Genomic DNA, 21,461 nt, shown 5'->3' with positions numbered 1-21,461 from the left:
AACTTCGACCCCCTAGTTCGCCACCTAAAACCTACCGAAGTCAATGTTAGTCTATGGGGAAGGCCCTTATAGGCTTTCTAAGTATTTTTTGGTCGAAGAAAAATCGTTCGATCGTTGGATTAAAATCCTTCGAATCGAAGAATTTAATCGTTCGATCGAACTATTTGCTCAAAATCCTTCGACTTCGATATTCAAAGTTGAAAGAATTTCAATTCGGCAGTCGAATATCGAGGGTTAATTAACCCTCGATATTCGACCATAAGTAAATTTGCCCCTAAGTTGATCCATTTCGCAGCAGCATCTCTGGAGTATCAGTAACTATTGTATCAAGTCTAACAGCTGCCTGTAATGAGACCCAGAGATTCTGCTCAGCACGTAGGGATGGTCAAATTTTTTCGCCTTGTTTCGCCGAAAAAATGACGCCCATAGACTTGTATGGCGTTGTGCGTCAAAATAAAAAGACCTTTTTTTGATGCCCATAGACTTTAATGGCTGTCAGCGACATTTCGCCCGCAGCAAATTTTTGGCGAAGTGAAATGGGTAAAATTCACCCATCCCGCCAGGGACAAAGATAACAAATGTATCACTAAATGTATCGATTTAAAACAGTTGACAGGGTCGGCGACCCCCCTTCCCGGGCTGCTTTAGAAGGTGAAAATTGACACTTTACACTTCAATATTAGAAAAACACTGACACATAGAAAATAGAAAGTCATTGGAAAAAGTCGTTATTTCTGAAAACAACCCCTTTAATGCTGTGCCCTGTCCCACAAAACATGTTCTAATTGCATACAAACTGTAAAATCCCCCAAATTCTACAAGCCAATAATTAACACTGCCTTATTATAGGGGCTCCATCTGTCGGTGGGATCTTGGCTGTTGGTGGGAGTTGTAGTCCAACAACAGCTTGGGGAATGCAGGTATAAATGTGAATAATATCAAGAGTGTCCCTCTTGATTGTGGGATCGCAGAGCAAATGCTAAATGTCTAATGATATAAGTAGAGGAATCTTTGTGCCTCGCTGCTCTCTCGGGGTTCGTCCTGCAGTCATTTAAGGCTTAATCGGGTGCCTTGGAGGCAAACACCCGGCTTCCCTATAAAACATTCACAAGCCGCAGAGAGTCCCGGCTAATGGAGCGATGGAAGCTGATATACGGCACACAGAGCCAAAGGCAATACATTACCACTGGTTTTTATTTCAGGGCCTGTATAATAAATGAAGCCGATGACTTACTGGCCGGCTGGTACAGAATCAATATTTCATGATGGTGTAAATGACTGGGGCTGACTAGAGGCTGGATTGATCTGCTGCTGCATTGCGTCCCTTCCTTATTAGAGCAGACTTAGCCAATGATCATTAATGTCATCCCAAAATGTAACTTTTATTTTATGGAATTTGCATTCCTATAGTGGAGGCAGGGCCGCCATTAGAAATCACGGGGCCCCGTACAACAAAATTTTTGGGGCCCCCTGGGCCCCGCCCACACTGACGACCAAGCTCCACCCCATATCCCGCCCACTCCACATCGCAGTTAAAAGACCACACAGACATCAGCGCTAAAAAAGTAACCCCCCCACACAAGTTGTAAAAAGCTATTGATGGTCAGGGCCCCCTTATAAAAAATTTTTTTTTTTTTTTTTTTTTTTTAAAAACATTGGTGGCAGGGGCCCCCTTATAAGTTAAAAAAAACTTGGGGCCCCAACAAAAATTTGAAAAAAAAAAAAATTTTTTTTGAAAAAAAAACCATTGGCGGCAGGGGCCCCCTTATAAGTTAAAAACAAATTGGGGCCCCAAAAAAAATTTGAAAAAAAAAAAAATTTTTTTTTGAAAAAAAACCATTGGCGGCAGGGGCCCCCTTATAAGTTAAAAACAAATTGGGGCCCCAAAAAAAATTTTGAAAAAAAAAAAAAACTGGTGGCAGGGGCCCCCTTACAAGTTAAAAAAATTTAAAAAATGTAAAATGTAAAAAAAAAAAAAAAACAATGGTGGCAAGGGGCCCCTTACGAGTTAAAAAAAAAAATTGGGGCCCCAAAAAAAAAGTTTTAAAAAAAAGATTGGAGGCAGGGGCCTATAGAATATTAAAATAATACATTGGTGGCCAGGGGATTAAAAAAAAAAAAACACAAACTGGTGTTCAGTAGAATTGAACTCATGGCTTCAGTACTTCAACTTCGCCTCCTTTCGTGACTTCGGGTCTTTTCACCGCTTCAGGACTTCAATTTCGGCTCTTTTCGTGACTTCGGGTCTTTGCGCTGCTTCAGGACTTCGGCTTCGGCTGTTTTCGTGACTTCGGGTCTTTTCGGCGCTTCGTGACTTCGGGTCTTTTCGGCGCATCGGCTTCGGCTTTTCGGCACTTCCGCATTCGGCACGCAAGAGGCAAGACGTACGGCTCGGGCGCTCGTAAGGGGGGCCCGGATCTTCAAAAAATGCAGCGCTGCCGGGCCCCCCTTCATGCCCGGGCCCGGTACGCTTGTCCCCCCTGTCCCCCCCTGATGGCGGCCCTGAGTGGAGCACAAAGAGTTGCGCTTGCTCAGAATGTACCACTGCGGGGGGTGGGTAGTGGGAGACATGTGGGGACCCCTGGAATGTTCACCAGCTTGTGCCTGTCAGAGATCAGCTGCTAAACCCACGTCTGTCTGTGCCATCTTGTGTCTTATAGGCCCTTGAGCTTTCCTACCCTTGTGCCTCTTTCCTGCACTTATACCCCCTTAGTGTTCCTGCTTTAGCCCCTTTAGAGTTCCAGGCCTTGCATTCCCTTAGTTTCTGCTCTTGCGCACCCCTACAGTTCCTGCTCTTGAGCCCCATTATAGGTCCTGATCTTGCCCCCCATTATAGGTCCTGCTCTTGCGCCCCCTTAAAATTCCTGCTCTTCCACCCCCTTAGAGTTCCTGCTCTTTCACCCCTTTAGAGTTCCTGATCTTGCACCCCAATAGAGGTCCTGCTCTTGTGCCCCCTTAGAGTTCCTGATCTTGCACCCCAATAGAGGTCCTGCTCTTGTGCCCCCTTAGAGTTCCTGATCTTGCATCCCATTATAGGTCCTGCTCTTGTGCCCCCTTAAAATTCCTGCTCTTCTGCCCCCTTAAGAGTTCCTGCTCTTCCACCCCTTTAGAGTTCCTGATCTTGCACCCCAATAGAGGTCCTGTTCTTGTGCCTCCTTAGAATTCCTGCTCTTTTGCCCCCTTCGAGTTCCGGATCTTGCTCCCGATTAGAGGTCCTGCTCTTGTGCCCCCCTTAGAATTCCTGCTCTTTTGCCCCCTTAGAGTTCCTGTTCTTGTGCCCCACAAGAACTCTGGTAGACCAAACAAAGTCATTAAATATTCAGAATACATAAAAATATGGATTTAAGAGCTTTCCAGGCAGGGCTGTTGAGTTGGAACATAAATCCTATGACTCCTCCATCACCAAAAACTGAAAATGTATGAAAGTAATTAATATATAATGTAGTTTTGCCCTGCACTGGTAAAATGGATGTGTTAGCTTCAGAAACACTACTATAGTTTATATAGACAAGCTGCTGTGTAGCTATGGGGGCAGCCATTCAAGCACAGGATACACAGTAGATAACAGATAAGTACTACTATAGTTTATATAAACAAGCTGCTGTGTAGCCATGGGGGCAGCCATTCAAGCACAGGATACACAGTAGATAACAGATAAGTACTACTATAGTTTATATAAACAAGCTGCTGTGTAGCCATGGGGGCAGCCATTCAAGCACAGAATACACAGTAGATAACAGATAAGTACTACTATAGTTTATATAAACAAGCTGCTGTGTAGCCATGGGGGCAGCCATTCAAGCACAGGATACACAGCAGATAACAGATAAGTACTACTATATTTTATATAAACAAGCTGCTGTGTAGCCATGGGGGCAGCCATTCAAACACAGGATACACAGTAGATAACAGATAAGTACTACTATAGTTTATATAAACAAGCTGCTGTGTAGCCATGGGGGCAGCCATTCAAGCACAGGATACACAGTAGATAACAGATAAGTACTACTATAGTTTATAGAAACAAGCTGCTGTGTAGCCATGGGGGCAGCCATTCAAGCACAGAATACACAGTAGATAACAGATAAGTACTACTATAGTTTATATAAACAAGCTGCTGTGTAGCCATGGGGGCAGCCATTCAAGCACAGGATACACAGCAGATAACAGATAAGTACTACTATATTTTATATAAACAAGCTGCTGTGTAGCCATGGGGGCAGCCATTCAAACACAGGATACACAGTAGATAACAGATAAGTACTACTATAGTTTATATAAACAAGCTGCTGTGTAGCCATGGGGGCAGCCATTCAAGCACAGGATACACAGTAGATAACAGATAAGTACTACTATAGTTTATAGAAACAAGCTGCTGTGTAGCCATGGGGGCAGCCATTCAAGCACAGAATACACAGTAGATAACAGATAAGTACTACTATAGTTTATATAAACAAGCTGCTGTGTAGCCATGGGGGCAGCCATTCAAGCACAGGATACACAGCAGATAACAGATAAGTACTACTATATTTTATATAAACAAGCTGCTGTGTAGCCATGGGGGCAGCCATTCAAACACAGGATACACAGTAGATAACAGATAAGTACTACTATAGTTTATATAAACAAGCTGCTGTGTAGCCATGGGGGCAGCCATTCAAGCACAGGATACACAGTAGATAACAGATAAGTACTACTATAGTTTATAGAAACAAGCTGCTGTGTAGCCATGGGGGCAGCCATTCAAGCACAGGATACACGGTAGATAACAGATAAGTACTACTATAGTTTATATAAACAAGCTGCTGTGTAGCCATGGGGGCAGCCATTCAAGTACAGGATACACAGTAGATAACAGATAAGTACTACTATAGTTTATATAAACAAGCTGCTGTGTAGCCATGGGGCAGCCATTCAAGCACAGGATACACAGTAGATAACAGATAATTACTACTATAGTTTATATAAACAAGCTGCTGCATAGCCATAGGGGCAGCCATTCAAACACAGGATACACAGTAGATAACAGATAAGTACTACTATAGTTTATATAAACAAGCTGCTGTGTAGCCATGGGGGCAGCCATTCAAGCACAGGATACACAGTAGATAACAGATAAGTACTACTATAGTTTATAGAAACAAGCTGCTGTGTAGCCATGGGGGCAGCCATTCAAGCACAGGATACACAGTAGATAACAGATAAGTACTACTATAGTTTATATAAACAAGCTGCTGTGTAGCCATGGGGGCAGCCATTCAAGCACAGGATACACAGTAGATAACAGATAAGTACTACTATAGTTTATGTAAACAAGCTGCTGTGTAGCCATGGGGGCAGCCATTCAAGCACAGGATACACAGTAGATAACAGATAAGTACTACTATAGTTTATATAAACAAGCTGCTGTGTAGCCTTGGGGGCAGCCATTCAAGCTGGAAAAAAAGAAGAAAAGGCACAGGTCACATAGCAGATAACAGATAAAACACCATTGTACTGGACAGGACTAATGTGTTATGTGCTATGTAACCTACGTCATACCTTACAAGGGAAGGCACATTTATCAAAGGTTGAATTTAGAATTTATGTGACTTTTTAAAAACTCCCATAAATTCGAAATTCGACCAATCGCAATGTATTAAAAAAACCAAATCTTTCAAACTCGGATGAATTTAAATCGACCCAAAAACTCGAATTGAATTCTATTCAAATTTAAAAAACTTGATTAAAGTTTTTTTCTCTGAAAAAAAACTTGAATGTCAGAAAGGCTGCAAACAAATCCAAATTGATCCCTGTACGTCTAGTTCTTAAAGGGCCAGAGTATGATAAATTTCGAAAATCGAATTAGAATTTTTTTTGAAAAACTCAAATTGAATTTGAATAACTCCCTAGTCGAATTTGACTGTTTTTTTGGGTTTTTTTTTGAAATTTTGAAAATTCTAAATTTCAATTCGACCCTGGATAAATCTTGTTTTATAGCCATGGACTGTGTACAGGGAATGCAGAACTGCTCTTTTACATCTCTCCCCGGCCAGGTAGAGTAAGTAGGTCATCCGCGGGCTCATTTCCAAGGACAAGCAAGCCCTTGGGGTATTTATACAGAAATGTACTTACAGCCTCCGCATTTCCAAAAACAAATAGATCTGCCCGGTGATTAGAAATGTCAGGGTGTCATTGGCAGGCAGTGCTTCGCAGCAAACCCAGAGACAGTGACGTCACAATCTGATGCGGAGTTAGGCACATTGTTCTGGCTACACCCTGACTGTAAACAATTTAGTTAATGCTTTTAAAGGGCAACTAAAGAGTAGAAGCAGTTTCTTTTTAGCATGTGCCTTACTGTAAAGGTTCAGATAGAAGCCCTATGGCACTGATGTTCCCTTTCCCTTCAGCAAGTGGTGTCAGCGGCAATATACATGCTGTAAAGTGCTTGGTGTCCAGAAGGAAAAACATATGTAATTCAGTGACTCTCTGCCTGGGTAAATTGAAATATAATCCTTAGATTTTGAGGAAACAGCTCCCCCTGTGGACATTTTGCTCTTTCATTAAAGGGATACTGTCATGGGGAAAAATGTCTTTTTCAAAACACATCAGTTAAAAGTGCTGCTCCAGCAGAATTCTGCACTGAAATCCGTTTCTCACAAGAGCAAACAGATTTGTTTATATTTAATTTTGAAATCTGACATGGGGCTAGACATATTGTCAGTTTCCCAGCTGCCCCCAGTCATGTGACTTGTGCTCTGATAAACTTTAGTCACTCTTTACTGCTGTACTGCAAGTTGGAGTGATATCACCCCCAGCAGCCTAACAACAGAACAATGGGAAGGTAACCAGATAGCAGCTCCCTAACACAAGATAACAGCTGCCTGGTAGATCTAAGAACAACACTCAATAGTAAAATCCAGGTCCCACTGAGACACATTCAGTTACATTGAGTAGGAGACACAACAGCCTGCCAGAAAGCAGTTCCATCTTAAAGTGCTGGCTCTTTCTGAAAGCACATGACCATGACCTTTAGATTCTAAGGATTATATTTCCGTTTACCCAGACAGAGTGGGCAGTATGAGAACATTGGGATACTCGCAGCTGTTTTTTAATATTAACTCTTCCCTGTCTGCAGGTATTGACATCCTGAAGCTCGTGGCAGCGCAGATCGGAGGCCAGTGGCAGGACATCTACCAGTTCTTGTGCGATGCAAATGAGCATGAGGTGGCCTCCTTCTCCAATGGCTACACAGCCGATCACGAGCGAGCCTACGCAGCCTTGCAGCACTGGACCATACAAGGACCTGAGGCCAGTCTCGCCCAGCTCATCAGCGCTCTGCGCCAGCACAGACGCAACGACGTGGTAGAGAAGATTCGCGGACTGATGGAGGACAGAGTGCAGGTAATTGACCTTATGTTATCCTACTGTTGTGCCTGAGCAGCCCATACTGTGGCCTTATTCACCACAGACAATGCAGTGCCCACAGCATGTAATAGACAGTGTAACTTACTTATTAAAGGAGAACTGAAGCTTGACTAAAGAAGTAGCTAGAAATGTTGTACATTATGTTTTGTGCTTCTGTACCAGCCCAAGGCAACCACAGCCCTTTAGCAGTAAAGATCTGTGTGTCTCCAAAGATGCCCCAGTAGCTCCCCATCTTCTTTTCTGCTGATTCACTGCACATGCTCTGTGCTGCTGTCACTTACTGAGCTTAGGGACCCACTCACAATATACAGTACACATAGAATAGAAATGTCACAATATAAGGCTGATTAGTAATTAATACACATAATTACTACATGGCAGCACAGAAACCAGTGCAATTAGCATCAGAATTTAATAATCAGCAAACCTGTAGCATCAGCTTATATTACAGCCAGGGAAGCTCATTTTCTGCTGGATAATTAGTGACGAGCCCTAAGCTTAGCTTCTCAACAGCCAATCAGAGCCCACTGAGCATGTGAGTGTCACAGACACTTTCCAAGATGGTGACCCCCTGTGACAAGTTTGAAGTCCTGGATCATTGCTGCTATTGACAAGCTCAAACTTTAGCCTCGTGCAATAAGTTCACTATATAAAATATGCAATTTTTAGCCATATTCATAATTAGGGTTTAATTCTCCTTTAAAGTGGTCAGGTTGCAAAAAGTCTGGTTGACCAGGAACAAGTCAGGATTATATTGCTATGACTCCTGGTGGTGATGACTTCCATAGAGACATAGATCAGACATAATTCAGCTGAGAGCTGTTGCAGGTATGGGACCTGTTATCCAGAATGCTCTAGATCTGGGGCTTAACAGATAATAGATCTTTCTGTAATTTCATACCTTGGTTTTTTGCTTCCAATAAGAATTAATTATATATTATTTGGGATCAAGTAAAGCTGCTGTTTTATTATTGCAGAGAAAAAGGAAATCATTTTTAAAAATGTTTGGATAAAATGTAGTCTATGGGAGACGGCCTTTCCATAATTCTGAGCTTTCTGGATAACGGGTTTCCGGATAATGGATCCCATACCTGTACTGGGGCCCCTGAATTTTTCTGCCAGCAACACAGAATATATAAGTTACCGCCACATATTTGGTGGAGAATGCGGATTGAGAACATCCTTCGTGGAAACCGAATCTCTTCATATTGCTACGGGTTATGCAGAGAGATGTAGTTCTCAGCTGCCCCAGTGCTGAGTAAGATTATTGAGTTTGCCGGGTAGTTTGGCAGCTCAGATATAAATGAAGAGTAATGTAGTTGAATTGCTGTATTGAAATGCTGCTATTGATCCCCTGACGGGTGTTGCTGCTCACAGAAAGGTTACACTGCATACGCTCAATACTAACACAATATCAATGGGTCGAGGGTGTGTGGGGAGAAACTGCGCAGGGAAATGTTTGCTGACAAGGAACCTGCCAAAAAATTCATGATGTTCTGCCAATTCTCTGCCCTGCAACCGACTCTGGGAATCACATTTATGTTATATTGATTGTCTCAGGCAGTGCTGCATTTACTAATTGCTAACATGTCATTTTAAGGGAGAGGGAAAGCTACCGAAGCAGTTTATTGCAAATATATTAGCCACAATAGTCATAAGACTATATTTATTATGTAGAATGCTTTACAATACCTGAGTAATCAGCTCTAGAAGCTCTCTGACTGTTTAGGATAGCAGTTGCCATATTAGCTTGGTGTGACATCACTTCCTGCCTGAGTCTCTCCCTGTTCACTCATATCTCTGGGCTCAGATTACAGCAGAGAGGGGAGGAGGGAGGAGGAGTAGAAAGGGAGGGGGAGAGGAGCAAACTGAGCATGCTCAAGCCCTAGGCCTGGAGGTTTAAGCTGAAAACAGGAAGTCTGATACAGAAGCCCATGAGTACACAATAGAAGGAAAGAAATGTGGTGTTTCTTTTGACAGAGAACTCAGAGCAGCATTACTTTGATGGTTTATTGGTTTATTTATATAGACCTTTCTGATAAAGCTTACTTGGTTTTAACCTTTCCTTCTCCTTTAAAGGGGAACTAAATTCTAATATAAAATAAGGTTAGAAATGCTGTATTTTGTATACTAAACATAAACATGAACTTACTGCACCACCAGCCTCATAAAACAAATGATTTATGCTTTCAAAGTTGGCCACAGGGGGCTGTAATTTTGTTATACACTGTGCACATGCTCAGTGTGGTCTGGGCTGCTTAGGCATCGTCATAAATAAATTATCAAAACAGCACAAGTCAAATAATATCTGCCAGAAGCCGATACTGCAAGACTGATTAATAATCAGAATATACAGACTGCACTGGGTCCTGTGTTGTCATGTAATCTAATGTGGATTTTATAGTTTTTGTATTGTTTAATACAAACTTTCTCCAACTCTGCAGAACCTGTGGCTGCAGCAAAATAATCCTCCAAATAGAATCCCAGTTTATCTGTTTAAATCTGGCTCCGTGATCTTTGTCCCTGCAGCTGGAGTTGGAAACAGTAAAGGGGATGTAAAGGCAAAAATAAAATCCAATACACAGTCGCTGACTGCTCTACAGGGAAACAAACAAAGTTGCTTGAGTTCTGCATGGCTGGGAAGTAAGGCTGGGGCTCCCCCTGCTGTTCATAAGTATGATTGTTTCCCTGCAGAGCAGTTAGGGACCGTCTGACAATTCCTATCCACAGCAGTAAATGAAGGGAGAATTTCACTGCATACAGTCAGGTTTCTTATAAAACGGTACACATTTTTTAATTAAAGTATATTGGAGATAGGCTTCTTTTTCATTGAAGAAAGTAAAGGGTAAATATAGACCTGACAAAATTGGATTACAGAGCTGTTGTACCACTTCCCGTGACTTTCACTCTCACTTACCCAAATAACCAGCACAGACCAGAGACTTTGTCACCCCAAGTTTACCCCCTAGAGCAGTCATGCAGGATACACAGCACTAGGAAGCAGGACATATATCTGTTGTTGACTTACGACCCCATGCACTGTAAGGTTTCTGGATGCTTTTTTCTTAAGTCTTTCTTCTATAACCATTGTAGCTAAATATCATCCCTTGTACGGGGAAAGTATCGAGGCTGCTCCAGCCCTTTGTCCCTAGTGCTGTCCTTCCATTTGTGCCGCATCACCAGTGTGTTTGTCCTTCATGCTGCGTTTCGCTCATCAGTCCTGACAGCTTTCCAGCCTTGTTCCTCAGGAGACGTGGAGGGGGGGGGGAGGTACAGGGCCTTCTTTTACAGCATTATACATAGTTAACCATTTCGGGGTGACACTGCAGAACTGTAGTATGAGGCCCCATATTATTATAGGAGATGTTCACCTTTAAATTAACTGTTAGTATAATGGAGAGAGGTTTGCTACATGTATTATTGGATCACATCCGGATGGTCCTCTCACTGTTAAAGCACCCTACCCAGCAAAAAGGGTTTTCTACAGGTGGAAGCTCTCCATATTTGTGTGGAATTACCCTTTAAACAAAATAGGGATTGTTTGTCCATATATTGCAATATATTTAAGCTGAACAACTACGTCACAGTCATCCCATGTCTGGCCAGTCCTACGCTTAATTTTCATCTGATTCATTAAGAATTCTATTGCTTCTGTATTAACCAGCTTTTGTGGACATTTTGGTTAAGGGCATTCCTGCTGTTTTGCCATTGCCTTATGATTCATTTCCTGTTCCTGTTTTCCCTCTTCCTGTCTCTGTGGAGCAGGGCTGTATTACCTGACATGTTCAAATAAATGAACTAACACAGCAGTATCATTTAACCCACTGCTAGCCAAGCAGTTTATCACAGCTTCATTATACATTTTACAAAGGGACTAGGTTTTACCTGCAACTTGCTGCTTTCAAAGTAAAACTCCCAAACTTGTCTGCCCTTTTATTAGACACCAGTGGGATCACCTGACTATAGCTGGGAAGGGTGGGAGCTACAACATGGAGCTGGTCACTGCTCCTGTATAAATCACAAATAATGGGGCGTCCATGGACACTCATTTTATCCAATTGCTGCATTTTGTGTGTATCTGGTCAGGCTCCATCTGTAGTGTCTCCCTTTGCACTATGTGACATGCCCCTGACACACAAATAGCACTACTCTGTGTGTATAACGTGTGTATAACGTGTGTATAACGTGTGTGTATAACGTCTGTAGCGTGTGTGTGTGTGTGTATAACGTGTGTATAACGTGTGTATAACGTGTGTGTATAACGTCTGTAGCATGTGTGTGTGTATAACGTGTGTGTATAACGTCTGTATAACGTCTGTAGCATGTGTGTGTGTATAACGTGTGTGTATAACGTCTGTATAACGTCTGTAGCATGTGTGTGTGTATAACGTGTGTGTATAACGTCTGTAGCATGTGTGTGTGTATAACGTGTGTGTATAACGTGTGTATAACGTCTGTAGCGTGTGTGTGTGTGTGTAACGTGTGTGTATAACGTGTGTGTATAACGTCTGTATAATGTGTGTGTGTGTATAACGTGTGTGTATAACGTCTGTATAATGTGTGTGTGTGTGTGTGTGTGTGTGTGTATAACGTGTGTGTATAACGTGTGTATAACGTCTGTATAATGTGTGTGTGTGTGTCTGTGTGTATAACGTGTGTGTATAACGTGTGTATAACGTCTGTATAATGTGTGTGTGTGTGTGTGTGTGTATAACGTCTGTATAATGTGTGTGTGTGTGTATAACGTGTGTGTATAACATGTGTGTATAACGTCTGTATAATGTGTGTGTGTGTGTGTGTATAACGTCTGTATAATGTGTGTGTGTGTGTGTGTATAACGTGTGTGTATAACGTCTGTATAATGTGTGTGTGTGTGTGTATAACGTCTGTATAATGTGTGTGTGTGTGTGTATAACGTCTGTATAATGTGTGTGTGTGTGTGTATAACGTCTGTATAATGTGTGTGTGTGTGTATAACGTGTGTGTATAACATGTGTGTATAACGTCTGTATAATGTGTGTGTGTGTGTGTGTATAACGTGTGTGTATAACGTCTGTATAATGTGTGTGTGTGTGTGTGTATAACGTGTGTGTATAACGTCTGTATAATGTGTGTGTGTGTGTGTATAACGTCTGTATAATGTGTGTGTGTGTGTGTGTATAACGTGTGTGTATAACATGTGTGTATAACGTCTGTATAATGTGTGTGTGTGTGTATAACGTGTGTGTATAACGTCTGTATAATGTGTGTGTGTGTGTATAACGTCTGTATAATGTGTGTGTGTGTGTGTGTGTATAACGTGTGTGTATAACGTGTGTATAACGTCTGTAGCATGTGTGTGTGTGTGTATAACGTCTGTAGCATGTGTGTGTGTATAACGTGTGTGTATAACGTGTGTGTATAACGTGTGTGTATAACGTGTGTGTATAACGTGTGTGTATAACGTCTGTATAATGTGTGTGTGTATAACGTGTGTGTATAACATGTGTGTATAACGTCTGTATAATGTGTGCGTGTGTATAACGTGTGTGTGTATAGCGTGTGTAGCATGTGTTTTACATAAGCATCAGTATTGGTGGTTGTTAAGCATGAAACCACAGCACAGAAAGAGCACGTGGGAATGACATTGGGAATGGAATTGGGATTGTAAGGATTACATGTTGCAATGAGTAACGTGCGGTGCAGTATTGTTACCACAAGGTAATTAACAGATATAATTGGGACACGGTGTGGTGCCGGCAGGTGTAGGTGTGATCACTTAATGATGAGACACGGATCCTAAATAACAAACCCCGGAGGGATGTAAAAATAGATGTATCCCCTGGATTGTGCCAGGAATGATCTGCTGAGCCTGGGGAAGCCCATCTGGGAGAAGTACAACTACACACCCCTGTGCAATGGCAACACTATCAGGCTAAAGGGAAAGTAAACTGGTTGTTAGAATGGGGCCTGTGTTTAGATGGCCAGGCAAAAGCCAACTAAATCCTGTGTGTGAATAAACAAAGGAGTGAAGGAGATTTGAGCCGTGTTTGTTAAAGAAGTAGAATCGATCAACTCTCCCCGACTTTCTGTTCAGTCTGATGGGATTTTGAGGGCGTATTAGTCAAAGGGTGAGAAAAGACGTCACCTCAAATTCAACCTTTAAAGGAGAAGGAAAGTCAGTTCCCACTTGGGGCTGCCGAATGTTAGGCACCTCCACGTGAATGTATTTACTTACCTGATACCACGGCTGGTTCTGCTATCAGCAGAAAACTGCACCCGGGCCCGGAGTTATACCAGTGAGCGATCCTCATCCATCTTCCTCTGTCTACTCGTATTAGAGTGACAAGCCAAACTTTAAAGGAGAACTAAAGCCTAACTAAAGAAGTAGCTAGAAATGTTGTACATGATGTTTTGTGCTTCTGTACCACCCCAAGGCAACCACAGCCCTTTAGCAGTAAAGATCTGTGTCTCCAAAGATGCCCCAGTAGCTCCCCATCTTCTTTTCTGCTGATTCACTGCACATGCTCTGTGCTGCTGTCATTTACTGAGCTTAGGGACCCACTCACAATATACAGTACACATAGAATAGAAATGTCACAATATAAGGCCGATTAGTAATTAATACAGATAATTACTACATGGCAGCACAGAAACCAGTGCAATTAGCATCAGAATTTAATAATCAGCAAACCTGTAGCATCAGCTTATATTACAGCCAGGGAAGCTCATTTTCTGCTGGATAATTAGTGACGAGCCCTAAGCTTAGCTTCTCAACAGCCAATCAGAGCCCACTGAGCATGTGAGTGTCACAGACACTTTCTCGTGAGGAACGGGCGATTTCAAACCCCAAGTCCCGAGCATTTTGGATAACAGGTCCCATACCTGTAATAATAAAACAGTCGCTTGTACTTGATCCCAACTAAGATATAATTAATCCTTATTGGAAGCAAAACCAGCGATTGGGTTTATTTAATGTTTATAAGTCAAAGTTTTTTGTTTTTTAGATCGAATAGGTACGTATTTGTCCGAATTCGAATCGTACGAATCGAAGGAATAACGCATTCGGTCGACGTTTTTTCAAAGTCCACCAATTGACTCCAAATAGGTTCTAGGAGGTCCCCCATAGGCTAAAACAGCGAATCGGCTGATTTTAGATGGTCTGATTTTTAAAAAGATAAAAATTATAAATTTCGATACTCTAATTTTCGATTTTTTATTTTCAAATTCGAATCGAATTTTGACTGTTCCCTAGTCGAAGTACACAAAAATAAGCTCGAAATTCGAATTTTTTGGAATTCGAAAAGTCACCTCGACCTTTAATCTATTTGCCCCTTAAGGTATGAAGATACAAATTATAGAAAGATCCATTATCCGGAAAACCCCAGGTCCCGAGCATTCTGAATAACAGGTCCCCTACCTTTACTTGATCCCAACTAAGATAAAATTAATCCTAGCGGAAGACAAAATGATCCTATCGGGTTTATTTAATATTTACATTTTTTTTAGGAGAATTAAGGTATGGATATCCAAATTATAGAAAGATCCCTTCTCCGGAAAACCCCAGTTCTCAAGCATTCTGTATAACAGGTCCCTGTATATCTTGGGAGCAGCTGTGTCTGATGCTGGAGTTTGTAATGAGTTTTAGTATCTTGGCACAGACCGTTCCTTCAGCACAAGGACCTCTCTATTAAATCAGCCAGTGAGTGAGTCAGGGTTTAATTGAGTCAACAATAAAATTTCCCCTGGCAGTTGCTGCTTGAGAATCTGCTTTATGTGACTAACTGCCATCTATACCCACATGCTTTTATATTTGAGGTTTTTGCTGGCACTTTGATATGGGAAAGTTTGCTTGTGTCTCAGTAATATTTGCACAGCTACAGCCCCTCTGAACTGCACAGCAAAGAATAATATCCAACAGCGGTTTCATTAATAATCTCATTTTCATTTATATATTTATTATTATTATTATTATTATTAAAGGGGGGTGTTCACCTTTGAGTTAACTTTTCATTTGATACAGAGAGGGATATTCTGAGACAATTTGCAATTGGTTTTCATGTTTTTATTATTTAAGGTTTTTGAGTTATTTAGCTTTTTATTCAGCAGCTCTCCAGTTTGCAATTTAAAGCAATCTGGTAGCTAGGGTCAGAATTCCCTAGCAACCATGCACTGATTTGAATAAAAGACTGGAATATGAACAGGAGAGGCCTGAATAGAAAGAGGAGTAATAAAAAGTAACAATAATAATACATTTGTAGCCTTACAGAGCATTTGTTTTGTAGAAGGGGTCAGCGACCCCCATTTGAAAGCTGAAAGGAGTCAGAAGAAGAAGGCTAATTATTCAAAAACTAAGAAATAATTAATGAAAAGTGGTTTAGAATTGGCTATTCTATAACATACTGAAAGTTAACTTAAAGGTGAGCCACCCCTTTAAAGGAGAACTAAACCCTAAAAATGAATGTGGCTAAAAATGCCATATTTTATATAGTGAACTTATTGCACGAGGCTAAAGTTTGAGCTTGTCAATAGCAGCAATGATCCAGGACTTCAAACTTGTCACAGGGGGTCACCATCTTGGAAAGTGTCTGTGACACTCACATGCTCAGTGGGCTCTGATTGGCTGTTGAGAAGCTAAGCTTAGGGCTCGTCACTAATTATCCAGCAGAAAATGAGCTTCCCTGGCTGTAATATAAGCTGATGCTACAGGTTTGCTGATTATTCAATTCTGATGCTAATTGCAAACGTAATGGAATTTCTCTTTTCCTATTAATTGACAGATGGAAACGGACAAACTGACTCTGCCGATGGAAGTCAACCAGCCAATGGCAAACGGTAGCGCAAAGCCCCCCGACTCCAACGCCGTAACCGTGGAACCATCGCCCCTTGACAAAAACAAAGGATTTTTCGCAGATGAGTCTGAGCCTCTTCTCCGATGTGACTCAACTTCCAGTGGCTCCTCTGCACTCAGTAGAACTGGATCATTTATAACCAAAGGTAACGGATATGTGCTGGTCTCATGTGCTTGCAATCTAATTCTATGAACTAGTGGATTTTATACAGTTTTGTGGTCCAACAGGGCCCTAAAATATTGCTGTTTTAGCCATTGTTTCATCAATACATGGAGCGCTGCTCAAAAACCACCGTTATACCCAGCATATCATTCTCAATGAACGGAGCAAGGCGGAGCTCACAGTTAGCGCCTTGATTTCCTGTCATGTGATTAGCAGAACAGCCAATCGTATTGATTTCATGCCAGGAACTGACTGCCTGGTTCATAGGGTCAGTGACTCCAGCAGCCAGAGATAAGCTAAATCCTCATAACTCAACCCCTAAAGAATTAAAAAAAATATGCAAGTGAAAATGAGGTGAGTTGCTTAAAGGAGAAGGAAAGCTACGGAGGCATTTTATTGCCAATAGATTAGCTGCAATAGTGCAAGCTAGAATGCTATATTTATTCTGTAGAATGTTTTACCATACCTGAGTAAAAAGCTCTAGAAACTCTCTGTTTAGAATAGGAGCTGCAGTATTAATGTGGTGTGACATCACTTCCTGCCTGAGTCTCTCCCTGCTCTGGGCTCAGATTACAGTAGAGAAGGGAGGGGGGTGGAAGAGGAGCAAACTGAGCATGCTCTTGCCCAGGGCAATGAGGTTTAAGCTGAAGGCAGGAAGTCTGATACAGAAGCCCATGAGTACACAATAGAAGGACAGAAATGCAGTATTTCTTTTGACAGGGGACTCAGAGCAACATTACTTGGGGGTTTATTGGTATATTTAGATGGACCTTTCTGATAAGGCTTACTTAGTTTTAACCTTTCCTTCTCCTTTAATCTGTTACATCATGTGATGTCATGCATTGCTGTAAGCCAACTTTAAAGAGGTAGTTCACATTTGAGATAACTTTTAGTATGATGTAGAGCGGGGGGTCCCCAACCTTTTTTACCTGTGAGCCACATTCAAATGTAAAAAGAGTTGGGGAGCAGCAGAAGCACAAAGAAGTCCCTTGGGGTGCCAGATAAGGCCGTGATTGGCTATTTGTGGACTGGCAACCTACAGGAGGCTCTACTTGGGACTATAATTAGTTTTTATGCAATTAAAACTTGCTTTCAAGCTTGGAATTCAAAAATAAGCCCCTTCTTTGGGGGGGACCCTGAGAGCAACATTCAAGGGGTTGGAGAACAACATGTTGCTGGTTGGGGATCACTGATGTAGAGAGCGATATTCTAAACTAATTTGCAACTGGTTTTCATTTCTGCATTAAAATCTGTTTCTCAAAAGAGCAAACAGATTTTTTTTATATTTAATTTATTAAATCTGACATGGGGCTAGACATATTGTCAGTTTCCCAGCTGCCCCCAGTCATGTGACTTGTGCTCTGATTAACTTCAGTCACTCTTTACTGCTGTACGTAAGTTGGAGAGTGATATCACCCCCCTCCCTTTCCCTCCAACAACAGAACAATGGGAAGGTAACCAGATAGCAGCTCCCTAACACAAGATAACAGCTGCCTGGTAGATATAAGAACAGCACTCAATAGTAAAATCCAGGTCCCAATGAGACACATTCAGTTACATTGAGTAGGAGAAACAACAGCCTGCCAGAAAGCAGTTGCATCCTAAAGTGCTGGCTCTTTCTGAAATCACATGACCAGGCAAAATGACCTGAGATGCACCTACACACCAATATTATATATATATATATATATATATATATATATATAAATGTCGAACGAAAAAAAGATGCACACCAGGGTTTGTGTACAAAAGATTAAAAATCCATGTTTATTAAATTACATTAAAAAATTCGGCCAACGTTTCGGTCTGCTCCTAAGACCTTTATCAAGACCATGGTCTTGATAAAGGTCTTAGGAGCAGACCGAAACGTTGGCCGAATTTTTTAATGTAATTTAATAAACATGGATTTTTAATCTTTTGTACACAAACCCTGGTGTGCATCTTTTTTTCGTTCGACATTTGGATAATTTTGCCCTTGAAGATAGCACCCAGGTATCGACTCAGAATCATGCATTACGGTGTGCGTTAAGAACCTCTGGACTATATATATATATATATATATATATATATATATATATATATATACGATACAGAAGAGAGGATCAGCACTCACAGGACTTAAAAAATAATAAATTTATTATGAAAATATAGTCCATATATAGTCCATATTTTCATAATAAATTTATTATTTTATAAGTCCTGTGAGTGCTGATCCTCTCTTCTGTATCGTATGCTGAATTTATTGATCGTGCACCCAGGCATCTAAACAGTTTTTTCGTGAGTGCTGGCATCTCTCTGGACATATATATATATATATACACCAATATTACAGCTAAATACACTTGCTGGTTCAGGAATGACATTATATTGTAGAGTGAATTATTTGCAGTGTAAACAGTGTCATTTAGAAATAAAAACATCATAAAAATCATGACAGAATCCCTTTAATAGTGTCAATAATGTTATGTTGATACAGAAAAGAAAGACACGGTGCTGCGGCAGGTTCGACTGGACCCGTGTGACTTGCAGCCGATCTTCGACGACATGCTTCACATCCTGAGCCCTGAAGAGTTTCACCTTCTAGAGAAGATTCCGCAGGCAGAGGACAGGCTGGACCGTCTGTTTGAGATCGCCGGAGTCAAGAGCCAAGAGGCCAGCCAAAAACTATTAGACTCTGTCTACTGCCACCTCCCTGATCTGCTGTAACGTCCGAGTAGACTGAACGCAACGTATTGCCTTCCAACGGCAGCGCAATCAGGTTTCACGACCGCTCTAGGCCAGTCATTACTTCTCTTCGTTTTGTTTTTTTCCCCTTTTTGGGAAACGGTTTAGGAATGAGAACTTTCACTTTCAAGCCAGCGTATTTATTAGTATGTCAGGGTTGCTGCAAGTGTAGGATACATGGATTGGCTACATGTGACTGTCTGATGTGTGGGAAATGGAGAAGCAGCTAACTGTCACCTTGGACAGCTAACTGTCACCTTGGAGTGCACATTTACACCAACTGCAACAAGCTCTGCACAACAAATACAGACATTTCCTTATCCAGGGGTGACATCATAAGAGGTTGGGCAGCCATATGTCAAGTGAAAAGTTCAGGCAGTTTGGTCAGTTTCAGCCTAAGTGGCCAATCATCTCTACGTACAACTTGCATCTGTAGGCTGATTGGTTGGATATACCAGAATGTTGTGGCGTGAGGCCATCGTTAGTTATCTGATTGGCCCTGTGTTATGAAGCTTGCAGGGGTGTAGGCAGTGCTACTAGGAACCTTTGTGAAGCTCTTATTGTTCAGGAGCAGATCTGTAGTTGGTCATCCACGAAGACACAAGGTTTATCCCAGAAGAGCAAGTGTCTCCTGCATGAATCCCATAGAGTTATCCGCAGTTATTGCAGATTGAGTTGAGAATTGGGATCTCTGTGGAGCTCCCTCAGCTTCAAGAAAATTGCCGGTGTAGACCCAGCCGAATGGTTTTAAAAATCCATTGCCTCTTATACAGTATTGTGGGCTCAGCTCTTGAAGACAATCATGTTTCCTACAGATGGAGCAATGCGACATTGCAGAGAGCAAATCATTCGAAAACCAAATGTGTGATCCTGAGCCGTTTAGATGGATTCACATTCTTAGACATGGTTAGATGAAGTTTGCTCCATCTGTGTGTCAGCTGAGGACCAATCACAGGCAGTGCAAGTTTTCAGCTTTGCTAATCAACAAGGGGACTTTTCCATTTAAAACAAATACAAATGACCCATAGTGGATACAGCAAAGGCAAATGGTGGTCCTAGATGACTTCAACTTAATTTGTAACATAGTAACACAGTACGTTAGGTTGAAAAAGACACGTCCATCAGGTTCAACCTTAAAGGAGAACTAAACCCTAAGTTAAAAACCCCCTACCCTACATAGACCCCCCTCCCTCCTCCTCCCCAGCCTAGCTGCTACCCCGGGGAAATGCCCCTAACTCTTCACTTACCCCTCAGTGCAGATTCTGTCCAGCGGAGTTCATGGCAGCCATCTTCTTCTCTTCGGTAATCTTAGGAATGAGACCGAAAGCGCATGCACAGTTGGAGCACTTTTCTGTTTCTACATGTGCCGAAACTCACGAAAATTGCCGAAGCGCCGGTCTCATTCCGAAGATTACCGAAGTGGCTGAGGCGCCCGTGAACTCCGCTGGACCACAATCTGCACGGAGGGGTAAGTAAAGAGTTAGGGGCATTTGCCCGGGGGGGGGGAAGCTAGGCTGGAGGGGGGGGAGGGAGGGAGGGGGTCTATGTAGGGTAGGGGGGTAGGGGATTTTTAACTTTAGGGTTTAGTTCTCCTTTAAGTCTATATAAAACCTGCCTAACTGCCAGTTGATCCAAAGGAAGGCGGAAAAAACCCATCTGAAGCCTCTCCAATTTGCCTCAGAGGGGGAGAAAATTCCTTCCTGACTTCAAAATGGGGACCAGTCCCTGGATCATGGTGGCACCATCTGTGGATAAGTAACCTGCAAGCGGAATTGGCACAAAATTCTTCATTGTTTATTTTTCTTCAGCATTTTGTAGCCCTTGGGATATCCTCACTTGCACCTATTAATATGGCAGCACTGAGATTTTAGGGGATTTGCTCCTCTGGGTCGCTGTTCTTTTTTTCACAAGGACCTGTGGCATGTGCCTATCTTGCAAATCTTCCAGTGCCAGACACCATTTCTAGGCTTCATGCTGCGCAACCAATCAGCACGTAGCATGTACCAGTCACCCATTTGAAACCAAAAAAATCTGATTGGTTGCTGTGGGTTGCTAGACCTTGTGTAAGCTTTGCAACTTTTATCACATGTATCACCTTAAGGTGGCCATAGAAGTAACAATTACGGTCTTTCCTGGAAAAGACGTTTCCAAGAAAGATCGTTGGTTTCAGTACACACGTGTAGAGTTGAATCGTCAGATATACATATAGAAACAATAGAATTCTACCTGGATCTGACGATTCAGCACTAACAATGGCCGATGTTCGGGGACCTTCAAATGCGCCTGATCAAAATCTCCGGGCAGCCTGATCAATATCCAGTTCTTCTGGCGATATCA

At 41.9% G+C, this 21,461-nt stretch overlaps 1 protein-coding gene across 1 annotated transcript in view; it reads left to right on the top strand.

Moving 5' to 3' along the window:
* tnfrsf21.S (tumor necrosis factor receptor superfamily member 21 S homeolog) overlaps nt 1-19,793 on the top strand; it is a 63,176-nt gene extending 43,383 nt beyond the window's left edge. The window contains exons 4-6 of the mRNA XM_041565085.1: nt 7,118-7,383; nt 16,167-16,383; nt 18,877-19,793. Coding sequence (XP_041421019.1) covers nt 7,118-7,383; nt 16,167-16,383; nt 18,877-19,106 — 713 coding nt within the window. The 3' untranslated portion in view covers nt 19,107-19,793. The remainder of the gene's footprint in view (nt 1-7,117; nt 7,384-16,166; nt 16,384-18,876) is intronic.
* Nucleotides 19,794-21,461: the final 1,668 nt, after the last annotated feature.

This window comes from Xenopus laevis, chromosome 5S, assembly GCF_017654675.1.
Source record: "Xenopus laevis strain J_2021 chromosome 5S, Xenopus_laevis_v10.1, whole genome shotgun sequence".
In the NCBI taxonomy this organism is placed as follows: Eukaryota; Metazoa; Chordata; class Amphibia; order Anura; family Pipidae; genus Xenopus; species Xenopus laevis.
Note: the sequence above shows the minus strand (reverse complement) of the source record. Positions and strands in the feature narration are given on the sequence as shown.